Raw genomic sequence first — 13,373 nt, 5'->3', positions numbered from 1 at the left:
ATGAATTTTTCATATACCGCAATACCGGTGAATAGCCCAAACAACGTCCAGAACGTGCGCGGCGGGAAAGTGTTTCAGCGGGGACCCATTTCACTGCTGCACACCACAGGCACGCTTGAGCAGGTGAGAGTGAGAGCATATAGAAACGTTTAGAGGCGAGAATGGCTGCCGGAGAGAGTCCTGAAAGCAAAGCAACTGTACACGATGACCCAGAAGAACTCATACCAAAAAGAGCAGTGTTTCCCCTATATGCAACTAACAGCGGCGCACCGCCGTTTACAATTCTTCTCTGCATTTTGCTTATTTATCCCTAAACAAACTAAACAGTGGCATTAGTGGCTGTGTATGCATGATGACTATTTGACCAACAGGCTGTCATATGGAAAATAGTGTCCTCGTTCCATTATGCCATGGTGTAAATATAAGGGATTTTCTGACACGTTCAGTATTGTTATGCAGGTTCTGTCTAGTGTCAAATCCTGCCAATGTTCCCCATTGGCACATCTCTAGTAATTGAATTGGAAGTCTTAAAGTACACAGTAAAAATCTATTTCCATAATTCTCCAATCAATGTATTGATTGTCTTGTTGGCACTGTTAGACACAATGACTCGGCCGAGGTTGCCAGATATTGACGAAATCCCCCAAGTTAAGCCCTACTTGTCCCTAATGAGCACTCTATAGACCGACTTCTGCCACATGCACATACACATACACTTTTGTGATAAAATACACACACAAGGGCGCAGATTTGGGTTAAATAATGGGGTAATGCAGATGGCCATTTAGATATGATATATTTATATTAAAATATTACAGGTATTCTATTTGTCATTTTCTCAGTCTTGCTGAAAGTATTTAATTTCAGAATGCACATGTTCCAGTTGAACACTGAACATTGGTATTGTGAAATAAATTTGTTATTTAACACTTTATCATATACAATTTGATTGCCATATTTTGCTGACTGACGGACTGACTGACGGACAGACTGACTGACTGACTGACTTTGGAGTTAATGAGGTGCTTAGAATGTAAAAATGTTCCCCATAGTCTCTGAGACAAAATCTGATTAAATGGGGGGCGTAAGGGTGGGGTGGCCGACTTTATTCACTTCTATAACAGTCAAAATTTGCAGCCAGTGATCATTAATATTCATAAGTCATAAAAATGCGGAAGAACACGTTTAATTTTGCATTCTCACCTTTCACACTTTCTCTCACAGTCTCTCTCAGTTTTAGTTGTTTTACTTTCTTCTCATTGTTTGTTCTTTTCTCATAAAGTCAAAGAGCTGACACCAAGTTCCCCAGTGAGCAAAGACTCTTCATCCATCTCCCTCATTCGCGTTACTATCGTCTGTGTGTGCGTGTCTGTGTGCGTGTGTGTGTGAGTGTGCAGGAGGTGGAGGTGGAGGTTTTTCATCCATCACAGAGGGAGGCCCTGGGATTAAATAAAAATCTCTCAATCCCAGAGACAGTGGCACACACACACACACACACACACACACACACAAACGCACACACAAAAACGCACACACAGATCAGCAAGATGCATGTGTGTGTGTTCAAGAGACAAAACGTATGGGGAAGACAGAGATAGAGAGGACGCCAGGTAGAAAGAATAAGACAAACAGAGTAGAGACATGGGAATAGAGAAGGGAAAAGGGGAGAAAGAGGGAGGAAATGTGTAGAGATAGATTAGATAGAGAGAAAGAAAAAAGCGAAGAATACAGAGGAAGGATAAAATGAAGAGGCAGAGGGAAGAGAGGAGGAGTTTCAGCAATCTTTGGGAAAAATGCTTTAATGACCCTATTTGCTGGGTGTTTAAGAATGCACACTGACAGGTATCAAGAAATAATGAGTCTTATGCAAAAAACACCAGGCAATCTTTCTTGTTAAATAAGAACAAAACCAAATACTTTACATAATCAAATCAGAGCCTTCAAATTAAGTGTTCACTTTCTGCCACTTGGGGACAACAGTGGATTAAGTGTATTATGTCTAAGTTGTTTGTAGATACAGAACTAGTGTTAACATACAGTAAATTGGGGTTAAATATTTATTTAGAGCTGCACCAGGCAGCATTACATGTTGGTGGTGCTGAATGGCACTAAGTGGTAATTTTTCCCAGACATACTGTAATGTGATATATATTTAATATTTAATCAGTCAGCTGATATATGATGTTTAAAGGGATAGATCTGATTTCTTGAAGAAGAGTTGTATGGTGCTTATCAGTCGCTGTATTACAGTAGATGTCTGTCAGCAGGCCTCCAGTTTGGAGAAGCAGCAGGAGTACTGACACAGAAGCTGAGCAATGCATTGCCAACTGAAAAATGTCCCACTTAAAAAATCAATAACAGTTAAAGTGTGTGATATACTGACATTAATTTCACCCCTTTCTGAAAAGGAAACTATTAACAGCTTCAGTTCCCCATCAACGCTCTAGTCAAGGCCACCAGATTCCATAAAAAAAACAGCAATTTTGGCTCACTGAGCTGCTGGTCTACTGCTGCCTTGATCAGTGAGTTAGGTTGCTTTCACACCTGCCCTGTCTGGTTCAGTTAAATCAAACTCGAGTTTGTTTGCCCCCTAAGTGTGCACTAAAACAACCGGACCGAGACCTTCTTGAAGAGGTGGTCTCCGTCCGGTTACAAACAAACTCTGGTTAGGTTCATTTGTGGCGAGAACGTGTTCCGACCTTGATCAGAACCAACTGCAGTTACATTACACGTATTTTGGGTTAAACCACTGTTTTGTCTAAATGGAGTCTGGCTTTGAAGAGAGCTTTAGTTTATCCACAGAAATTGTTATCCGATGAAAAGGTAAAGCAGTTAAATTATTTGAACAATAGCATGCACTTAAACTGACATTTTTGTAGGTGGGACTTTTTAAAGTTTCTATACTTTTTTAAGTTTCTATACTTTATTAATTTTATTATTTTATTATTATTATTAATTCATTAACACACAGGTCCGAAAGACACACACATGCACAAACAGGACCTATACATGCACAAAGTGCAGAGATGTCAGAGTGAGGGGGCTGCCTTGGTCAGGAGCCCCGAGCGGTTGGGGGGTTCGGTGCCTTTCTCAAGGGCAGCTCGGCAGTGCCCAGGAAGTGAACTCCAGCCACCAGTCCACGCTCCATATTTGGTCCGGACGGGGACTTGAACAGGCGACCCTCCGGTTCCCAATCCAAGTCCCTATGGACTGAGCCACTGCCTTAAGTGTCTAAAATACATTTTGTTGCTGCCCCTTTCACAACAGTAAACTGCTTAGCTTCCATGTCAGGCTCCTGCCTGATTCTCCAAACTGGTGGCATGCCAGCTGACATCTACTGTGCGTAATAGACTATTGACTAAGACTAAGACTGCTCACTAAGTACGTCATACAACTCCACTTTAAAAGATCCAAACTATCCCTTTAATGCCAAAAAGAACAAGAGCGATAAATGATTCAACATGGGTTAGTCCCACGCTCAGCAGTGATTCAGACAGTGTGTTAGCTCATCCTTACATTTAAATTTGAATTTGTCACTTTTTGTTGATGAGATGTCAAACATGACATTTAAAATATAGCTGGTTTTGTTGAAGTTCCTGTCTGGTGCAGCTATAATTGTGTCAGAGATGGCAAAAGGAACTGCATTTTAATGTTAATAATGTCTTTGAATAGAAATGCTCTTCTGGAGGAGGGGAAGAAAACACACAAAGACAAACAAAAAGATTGATAATGAGAATGATTTGAAGAAAGAAAGCCACTGTGGGTGTTCACACCAGTTGTTTTTTTTTTTTTTCCTCTCCCTAGTCGTTATATTTTCTTTAATTGAGAGAGGAGGTCTCAAGAGACAGGGGGGAAAACACACCTGCTCCCAACTCCACTGTGTTCATGTTTGTGACCACAGCGGGAGCATATCTTGTTCTGAGTAAAGCAGGTGAGGCTACAGGACACTTTGTTCTGCCCTGTAATCCCCGTGATGACAAAGAAAAAGAGATAATAAATATTTATTCAGATCTAGTCTCCGGTGGCCCAAATGAACACCTGTGATATCACCGTATTCTTCTTTGCCACCAACAATATACAATGCACAGTGCCCTGTTTGTTTCCCATAGGACATTTGTAATTCCTTCCAAAAATTGCTGTGGGGCCTGCTAAATTCCAGCCAACAGCTGAAAAGGTGTGCTGTGTTTTATTTACTATTATGTATGCACACAAAGAGCTCATATATTTCTGGAAAAAAATTAACATACTTTCCATATTTTGGACAGTGTGTGGGACAATGGGTGTGTTTACACATGCATCAGGAAAAAGTAACCAAACACATGTGTCAAAACCTGCAGTTCCTTAAATGACCACTTGAGGCTGGCTCCAAAATCCCCATTGACTCCTATGTTAGATGCCCGACTATATGTGCACAGTCTGCTACTAAAAACAGTGTTGGTCTCTATAGCTAATTTCCCCGTTCATGACAATTGTACAGGAGGTGATTTTTTATGTCACAGCTTAAAGTTATGCACAATTAAGGGCGTGGCCACTTTGTCTGACAGGCTGTCTGTGAGACGTCACCATAGTCTTTGGTTCAGATCCGCTCCTTCCTCCTCCACAGCTTCAACCTCTGATCCAAATTTGGTCACTTATAGCACCAAAAAAAACCCACCCCAAAATGGAATTCCAGGCTTCAAAATGTGAGTCCACAAACCAGTGGGTGATGTTATGGTGGCTACATCCATTTTTCATGTACACTCTAAGGAATGAAGCAGGTGCGCGTGTGTGTTTGTGCTCCGGTTGTGTGTATCAATGAATTTTGGAATTTTAGTTTATACTACGCAAGCATAGACACATGGTCTCATGGTATCAAAGTAACAGCTGCCAGTTGTATCTCCAACGGCCACTTACTCCCACTACACAGTTTGTTTGCACCAACAAAATGTGCAGCAGCCATGCTAACTGCACAAAGTCGACTCCTAAATTACAAAATGACTCACTGCCTTCCTGCCTGTCTGCAGCATGTGGTGTATTTAGGATAGATATATAATCAATAAAAGAGTGTGTGTGTGTGTGTATGTGTGTGTGTGTGTGTGTGTATGTGTTAGCTAGATCTGTAAAGATTTAAACATTTTCACACAGTGAGCACCCGTCTCCTGCCAGTCTGATAGTAAACCTTTTAAAGCTCCCATCCTTAACCTGCCTCACTGGTTTCTGTCAGTAATATAATTATTAAGTAATTCTTTTATAGTAGGTCGTAACACACTCTCATTCACACAGAGGGACATTTGACTTTTAAAGTGTGTTTAATTCTTTTTTTTTTTTTTTTTTTTTTTTTGGACCCAACCAAGTGGTGGGAACATTTAGGATCGCTAAATGTTTAATTTCGATCGAGGATGAGTGGAGCGGGTTATGACACTATAGTTAAAAGTGCTGCTCTCAATAGGACTCGGGGTTTCACAGTTTTAATAAAAGGAGCTCACCTCCGGGCGAGTGGCCAGTAAAATGACTGGCTCTCTTTCATGTGAGAGAGAGAGATGGGCTTTAAGGACCTTGGTCTCAGACTGCAATCAATCAACCACATTTTCTGACCGTTTTTCAATTATGCATGTTAAGGCTGGATGGCAAGGTATTTAGGTGCCCAGGCAAGGCTTCACTTAAAGTTTTCTACTTTGAAAAAGAAGTTCACAGTCAGATTACAAATCAGCGCCACACACACAATAAAGTGGCAAAGGTCCTGTCAGGTTGGTGATTTCAAGAGGAGGTGCGACGCTGTTGCTGTCATGTCCCTTTTATTTTGAAGTCAATTAACAAGAAATACATTTCATCGCGTGCAAGAGAATTTAGAATAACTGAATTCCCAGGTCTTGTAAATGCAAAGCTGCAGGGTGACTTATTTAAAAATGCTGACGCCACGAAGCAGCTTGACATTATCAGCTAGCTGACAAAATGTGAAAGTCTTGGAGGCCTTTAGATCAGCTGTGAGTGGTGTTTAGTTGGGGATTCAAGCAGCAATGTGTTCCTATCACCACGGATTGTTTTCCCCCTTTGGGACAAATCACGCTGATATCTCTGCCTCTATCTCTCTGTCCCTGGCCACACTTTATCTACAATGGCATTTGTGCTCATTTCATTGCCTCTTAACTTTAGTAATTCTCTTGTACCTCTGGATAAAACACTCTCTAGCATTGACCTCCATCATCTCGTCTTTCTTTATCTGCCACATCTGTCACACATTACTTTGTCATTAAAAAATGTAGTCTAATAGAAGGAATGTCTTCAGACTCATACCAAGATATTACATCTGAGGCAGTACAGAAAACAGCCTTGATGCATTATAAAAATGTCTTGAGTAGAGAGGCTGAAGGCTGTGTGTGACCTTGCTCTGTGTTGGTGTGTGCATGTGTGCAAAGTCTTGGTTCAGTTCTCATACCTAGCAACCTCAAATTCAGACAGTTACATACATGCACACTGGTTATAGGTGCCAGGTGTCATCTCTTCTCTGTCTTTGAGCTTGAAGCCATTGCCTACGCAATGTGTCTTGTGAAAAAAACCTTTATCCCCAATCTCTGTTTGTATGCATCCTCAACAAAGACGTGCTTGTACTTATTGCCATACATTTTCATGGTGACCTTTTTCAATTTCCTAGTCGTGTCTCCAATGTGGAAATGTCAGATATTTTATTTATAAGACAAGGTATCCTCCTGTATAATCTCAATTTCTTCAGTAACTCTCCTAAACTGTAGAGCTAACCATTGTTAAAAGAAAGTCCAGGAGCCCAAGGGTGCTGATGCGTCTCTCCTCCTACAAACACCTCTGCAGGTCAACAGCTGACTAAGTGGTCAAATCAGATTGAAAAAGCCTGAAGGGTGGATTGAATCAGCACAGTCAAACACTTGTGCAAGCTCCATAGGCAGACCAAGCTGAGCAACTGTGAGGTAACAGCGACAGAAACCAGAAAGATCAGGTTCGGGTAAAAGTCTGAATAGATTTATTGTAGGAAAAGAAAATCGGTTAATTTTTTAAAAGGTGATGAAATTAAGTGTGTGGTTAAAGATAGAGTATGTAATTCTGGAGAAAAATGAGTCTCATTCCCAGGGTTATCAAATACCGTTGCTTTGGGTTAGACATTCAGTCCGACTCGGGTGTAACAAACTAGCAGCCTCTATGGGCCCCCCATCTAATCTCTCATGATCCACGTCTCTGTCAGTTTAGTTTGCTTTCTTTCCCTTTCCCTTTCCCTTTCTTTCTTTTGTTTTTTGGAATTAAACCATTTTGCACCTTTAAGGGGCTGAGGGGGGCTTCAGAGAGCTTCCACTGTTATTAAAGTTCAGTCTTTCAAATGATTTATTTAGCCAATTTTATTCCAGTAATGGAACTAATTACTACTAATTAAATTTAAAAATTGCTAACAAAACAAAACTTTTCAGGCTTTTGAACCTGAGCTTTTAGTCTGCACATATTTGCACCACTGGGAACTTTAGCACATTGCACCTCCTGCACAAAACTGTACACCTTATTCTTAAACAGCTATCTTGGACATATTTGTTATGTTATAGTACGTTTAAAAAATACCTTTGTCATATTTTTTTATTGCATTTTCTAAAATTCTGTATTTATGTTCTTAAGTGCTTCAATACTTTGCCTTATTTTTATTCCTCTTAATATGTATTTTATGTATGTATGCAACAAAAAACCAAAGCAAATTCATTGTAAGTGGAAACAACTTGGCAATGAACCTTTTCTGATTCTGATTTTAGGTGATATACATTAATAAAAATTAAGGATAGACCGATACATCGGCCGGCCGATATATCGGGCTGATATTTGAGTTTTTTACTTGTATCGGCATTGGCCGATACGCGCATGGGTTCGCGGATTTATTTTTCCCTGGCACTTTTTTTCATTTGAAAGTATGTGGTTAAGTTGAACAAAGCTGTTGAATCCTACTGTGTACAGTAGTTGTTGTTTTATTTATGCTTCAGCTTAAATATTTGTTTATTTTATAAAGACATTACTGGAAGATTTAAGAGCACTGAACTCTTTTTTTATTTGAATGTATAATAATAATAATAATATTCTACCTGTTCTACCTCAACTTTTCATCTTGTTTTAGTATTTTTTACTGTTCAACAAATGTTTCTTATTTTAAACTTGAGACCTGTAATATTTGTTTTTATGGTGTCATTTTTTTTTTATGTAAATTGAGGGAGCAAAAGCAGTATCGGCCCCAAATATCGGCTCAAGAAAATCGTCAATCCATAATCGGTCATCGGCTAAGGGTGATAGAAAAAAAATCGGTATCGGCATCGGCCCTAAAAAATCCATATCGGTCTATCCCTAATAAAAATGTAATTATGAATATTATATTCCATTTCTGAGAGTAGATCCACCAAAACCCTCCACACTGGTCCTTTGAGTCATAAAATAAACACTTTGACAAACAGTAGGTCAAGATAAAATATTAAGGTAGATACGTAAATTAGTAAAACAGGCCGTAAACTGACCCGAGAAATAAATTCTGATTGTGAATTGATTATGGTACCTTTCCCTGTTTGGTGAGCTGTGTTTCTCTCATCTTTAGATAAGGATTTTTGGCTTACACACTGACCGTATTTGCACCCAAATTTACTGCAGTGCTGTGAAAGCCAAACAAAATTCATTGTGCATAGTCTCACATGTGATGGGCAATATCATATCTAATCAAAATCAATTTGTCTGACTGTAATGCTACAATTACACCTTGAGGGAAGAGCAGATTAAAGCCTGTCGTCTTTGGATGATTGAATTAGAACATGTTATTAAAAAGGATAATGAGTATGTGAAAGCAAACATTAGGCTTTGATTACTACTCTCATCAAGAGGTAATATTTAGCTAAGTGCAAAACAGCTTATTAAATGCACGAGCTTATCAGGCAAATAGTATTGGTAAATTAACCAGCAGCTCTATCGCAACTCTCTGGACTGTGTTTGCCTATAAAGGAGATGTTTTCCAGGCATTAATTAGAACGGGGATCTCTTCTCTCAGGCCGGAGAATGGGAACAGGGCCTGTGTGTGTGTGTGTGTGTGTGTGTGTGTGTGTGTATTTGCAATGTAGTCAGTTTACTTTTAAATACAAAATGATAGTTACGTGAATGTGTTGGTTGGTAATTAATAGGTTCATGCTTGGCCCTCTTCACCTAACCTCCTAGTTGCATCTCTTGCTGTGAAAGCAGTGTTGATTATAGTGTTTGGCTCATACTAGGAGACAGTATTGGGTGTGGGTGAAGTAATAGTAGTAGTAGTAATATTTTAAAGCAAGCAAAACGGTTTGCATATCAGTCTAAATAAAAAAAGACACATACACAAAGGCAAACGCTGCAGGTTGTGGAGGGTCCAATGCTGCATTGTAAGCGAAGTGATTTGAGAGCCCTTTTTCCCAGGCAGGTAATTTGATTCTTGGAGGTCGATGTTGGTTGGTTTTCGGGTCGCCCATGTAGCCAGTCCCCACTCTAATAAAACCAGAGAGCCGTGCGGGACCAGGGGGCTAAAAACCCCCATTAACTTCTCTCCCATCAACATGGGGACAGGTAACCTCATGACCCTGCAAAGCTGCCATACGCCCTGATCATGTGACCTGGGAGTTGCAGAGCTGATGACAAGGCAGCTGGAGTCAGACATCATTCTGAGAGAAAAGCTAGAATTCCAGACGGAGTGAGAGTAAAAGACATTTTTAGTTTGTTGGTGTTTTTTTTTAACCTGCCGGTGTGAGGATAATGTTTTGTCTGGTCATCATTTTGGTCGAGATTGTCATGATTTAATTCACATATTCATGCTGTTTTTAAAAGTTCCACTTTTTGTAGTGCCAGCAGGGGCATGGTTAATCTGAAAACAATGTGTACCATTTTGCTGCAGTTTCCGGGTTGCCATGTTTCCTCAAAACGGGGTGAAGTGGGTTGAAACACTGTGACACGGCTCTGAGGTGCATTTTCTCTCATTTGGTAGATGTGCTAGAGATGTACCCAATCAGCAGTGACATGTACATAAAATTCTGGTAGATCTTTACTCATTGCACATAGAATTTTTGTTTTTATCTCATAATTGCTTTGGGAATGTAAATGTATGTTTCCCATGCCAATTAAGCCCCTTTTAATTAAATTGAATTCAGCCCCACTGCATAAAAAGGCAGTACGCCTGTGAAACTCAACATGTTCAACACACCACAGTTTTTGTTTAAATAAATGGTCTTGTTCAAGATGAACTGCGCCTCACCTGGGAGAGATCAGGCAGCTGCAGCAGGGGGTGGTGACAAAAAGCCGCAGTGAAGTCGGACAGTTTCCCGATGGTTTCCAGTAGCCTTCAGTCCGTATAGGAAGTCAAAGGAACACTCACATCCTGTCAGATCTAATGTCAGTTTATTACAAATGTTATCAGACTCATGTATCAGTTTGTTCTCAGTCTCCAATTGTTTTAATTATGACAGAGTAGCCTATTAAAATGCTTTATAGGTGACCTGGAATTTATGTTCATGGTTCAACCTCCATTTTACATGAATTCTCATGTAAATTAGCATCAGATCAGTTCGCTGCTGCAGAGCAGACCTGTACCCACAACTACATTATTAAGTTAATGTTTTGAAAGGAAGGAAATATAAAACAACAGCATTTGTTAAAGCTCAGTCAGATATAGTCAGGGCTTTACATCTGTAAGAATGATATTTTAAGAATCCTCACATCCCACTGACCAAGTCTTTGTGTTGCTAAATCACAATCCCTTGTTATTACTATGCCACAGCCTACAGTTTATGATGAATGTATTTAGTCTCTGACTACTCAACATCCCCATCAGTCTCACAACATGTTTTCTGTTAACAGAATAAACCTTCAAATCAGACAAATAAAATCAAACTCTCTCCCATTCAACAAAAATTTTGAGTTTATGTTAAACGTTATCTTATTGAGTCAACATTTAAACCAATCAGCTGTTTGGTCAGATGAGAGCCAGGTGTTTCCCATCAAGCCTTGGGTCTAAAAACTGTGGCTGGCTTGGTCCCCTGAGATTATCGTTGTCCACTTTTGTATGATGTCAGAGCAAGTCAGGATGAAGTCGGACACAGATCTAACCAGCATGCATTGTGCGGAGATTGCCAGTGATCGAATCTGCACAGGCCTGGCTCATCTGGAATGAGCCTAATGTTTTGTTGGGGCTGAACGCAGCCGAGGTCTACGCTTGGGGCATGTTCAATCAGGAAAAACCCGTGCACTGTTTTGGAACAGTTTCCGAGTTGAATGACGCGTTTCCTCAAAACGGTATGAAATGATTTGCCATGGGCTTTTCTCGAATTTGATGGGTGTGTCAGAGGTGTTAGCCAATTAGTAAGGATATGTATACAAACCAAACTCTTGTAGGAATTTACTTATAGTATGTGCAACTTCTGTTTTTATGTCACACTTGCTTTGGCAAAGTGAACATATGTTTCCAATGCCAATAAAGCCCTTTGAATTTAACTGATTTAAACCCCACTGTGATAGCAGGCAGTGTTTTTGTGTAATACAGCAGGGTTTTTAACACACCACTGTTTCTATTTAAGTAAATGTTTTGCTTCCTTTTGTCTGGGGTTCAACGCAGCCCTAAACTGAACTTCAACAATGAACTCCCCTTGAGGAAAATATCTTGCATTCTTTGGTTAAAATAAGTAGGCTATTGTTAGAGGAGCTTTGTCATCATGGTTACAGTTAAAAACACATGATTGGGGTTCAGAAGCAGTTATGGTCATATTTTTAAAAAGATAACGATTCATTGTTGGAAACTGGAAAGGAACAGTAAAGTCTGATGCTTCATTGACCGATCCATCCACCCTGATGTCGTCCCCACACTGACTTCTTCCTTTTGCTGCTGTCATAATTACTAAGGCCTCGAGGGCTTTGCCACTTGAACAGAAGACATGTCATTTTGGGGCACTTTCTGAAACAACTAATAATGTCATTCTTCTTGGGAAGACAGTCTTGACTCTTCATTCAGATTTCCTCTCATGCAACTTCTAGCCCACATTCAATTTTTACAAAAGGTGCAGAAACAGGCAGATTGCAATTAAACTTGCTGATCATATTAATGCTCAAAAAAGGGATGAACCTTTTGGATTTCAATGACCCCATGGTGTATCCTTAAGTGACACAATCAGGACAAAATTTACATTTTAAGCCTAACTACCAAAAACAACAGGGTCTTTATTCTCTTCATCACCTTTTGAATTATTATTGAGCGCAGTTGCCTGCTGGGGCCACTAGAGGGACTTAAGACTTTTGCTCTTATCATTTAATTGCTATTGATTAATTAATTATTATTCTTAGCCTTTCCCTCCTTTTTCCCTCTTCTTTCCCCAACCCCTTTCTTATTTCCTGTTCAGTGGGACGCCATCACGGAGATGGACGAGCATAACCGGCCCATCCATACTTTCCAGGTTTGCAATGTGATGGAGCCCAACCAGAACAACTGGCTTCGCTCCAACTGGATCTCTCGACAGGCTGCCCAAAAGATCTACGTGGAACTTCGCTTCACCCTGCGTGACTGCAACTCCATCCCTTGGGTGTCTGGCACCTGCAAAGAAACCTTCAACCTTTTCTACCATGAGACCGATGAGGCTCACGGTGTCAAATTCAAGCCCCCACAGTACACCAAGATCGACACCATCGCTGCCGATGAGAGCTTCACTCAGATGGATCTTGGAGATCGCATCCTCAAGCTCAACACAGAGGTGCGTGAGGTGGGACCCATGACCAAGAAGGGCTTCTATCTGGCGTTTCAGGACATTGGTGCCTGCATTGCTTTGGTTTCTGTGAGGGTTTACTACAAGAAATGTCCATTCACGCTGAGGAACCTGGCCTCATTTCCGGACACAGTGCCTCGGGTGGACTCTTCCTCATTGGTGGAGGTGCGGGGGGCATGTATTGACCATGCTGAAGAAAGAGACACACCCAAACTGTTCTGTGGAGCTGATGGAGACTGGCTGGTCCCCTTGGGAAGATGTGTCTGCAGCGTTGCATATGAGGAGATTGATGGCACATGTACTGGTGAGTTTTTCAACCTTTTTGTCATTCAATTTGCTTTTCATTCATCACTGTATCATATATTGAAGAGGGAACTCCATGTCTCACAATAGGGAGCAAAAAATATGATTTATTGAAACTGGCTCTGGTCTGGAGTGTTGACCTTGTCAGTAATACACTCCAGCTAAAGAGTGTAGTTATGTCAGAATATCAACCTCTGACTTAAAGGTCTAGTGTGTAGGATTTAGCAGCATCTAGTGGTGCATTTGCAGAACTGAAACTTCCCACGTGTGCCCAGCATGTAGGAGAACTACAATGGCCAATGTGAAACGCAAATGGCCCTATGTAGAACCAGTGTTTGGTCT

General features: G+C 40.5%; 1 protein-coding gene across 1 annotated transcript in view; it reads left to right on the top strand.

The window, feature by feature from the left end:
- The window catches only part of LOC117251413 (ephrin type-A receptor 6-like), a 232,696-nt gene that overhangs the window by 42,286 nt on the left and 177,037 nt on the right, over nucleotides 1-13,373 (top strand). Inside the window, exon 3 of the mRNA XM_033617680.2 lies at nucleotides 12,369-13,032. Within this exon, the coding sequence (XP_033473571.1) occupies nucleotides 12,369-13,032 (664 nt within the window). The remainder of the gene's footprint in view (nucleotides 1-12,368; nucleotides 13,033-13,373) is intronic.

Source organism: Epinephelus lanceolatus, chromosome 14 (genome assembly GCF_041903045.1).
Source record: "Epinephelus lanceolatus isolate andai-2023 chromosome 14, ASM4190304v1, whole genome shotgun sequence".
NCBI classification, from domain to species: Eukaryota; Metazoa; Chordata; class Actinopteri; order Perciformes; family Serranidae; genus Epinephelus; species Epinephelus lanceolatus.
Note: the sequence above shows the minus strand (reverse complement) of the source record. Positions and strands in the feature narration are given on the sequence as shown.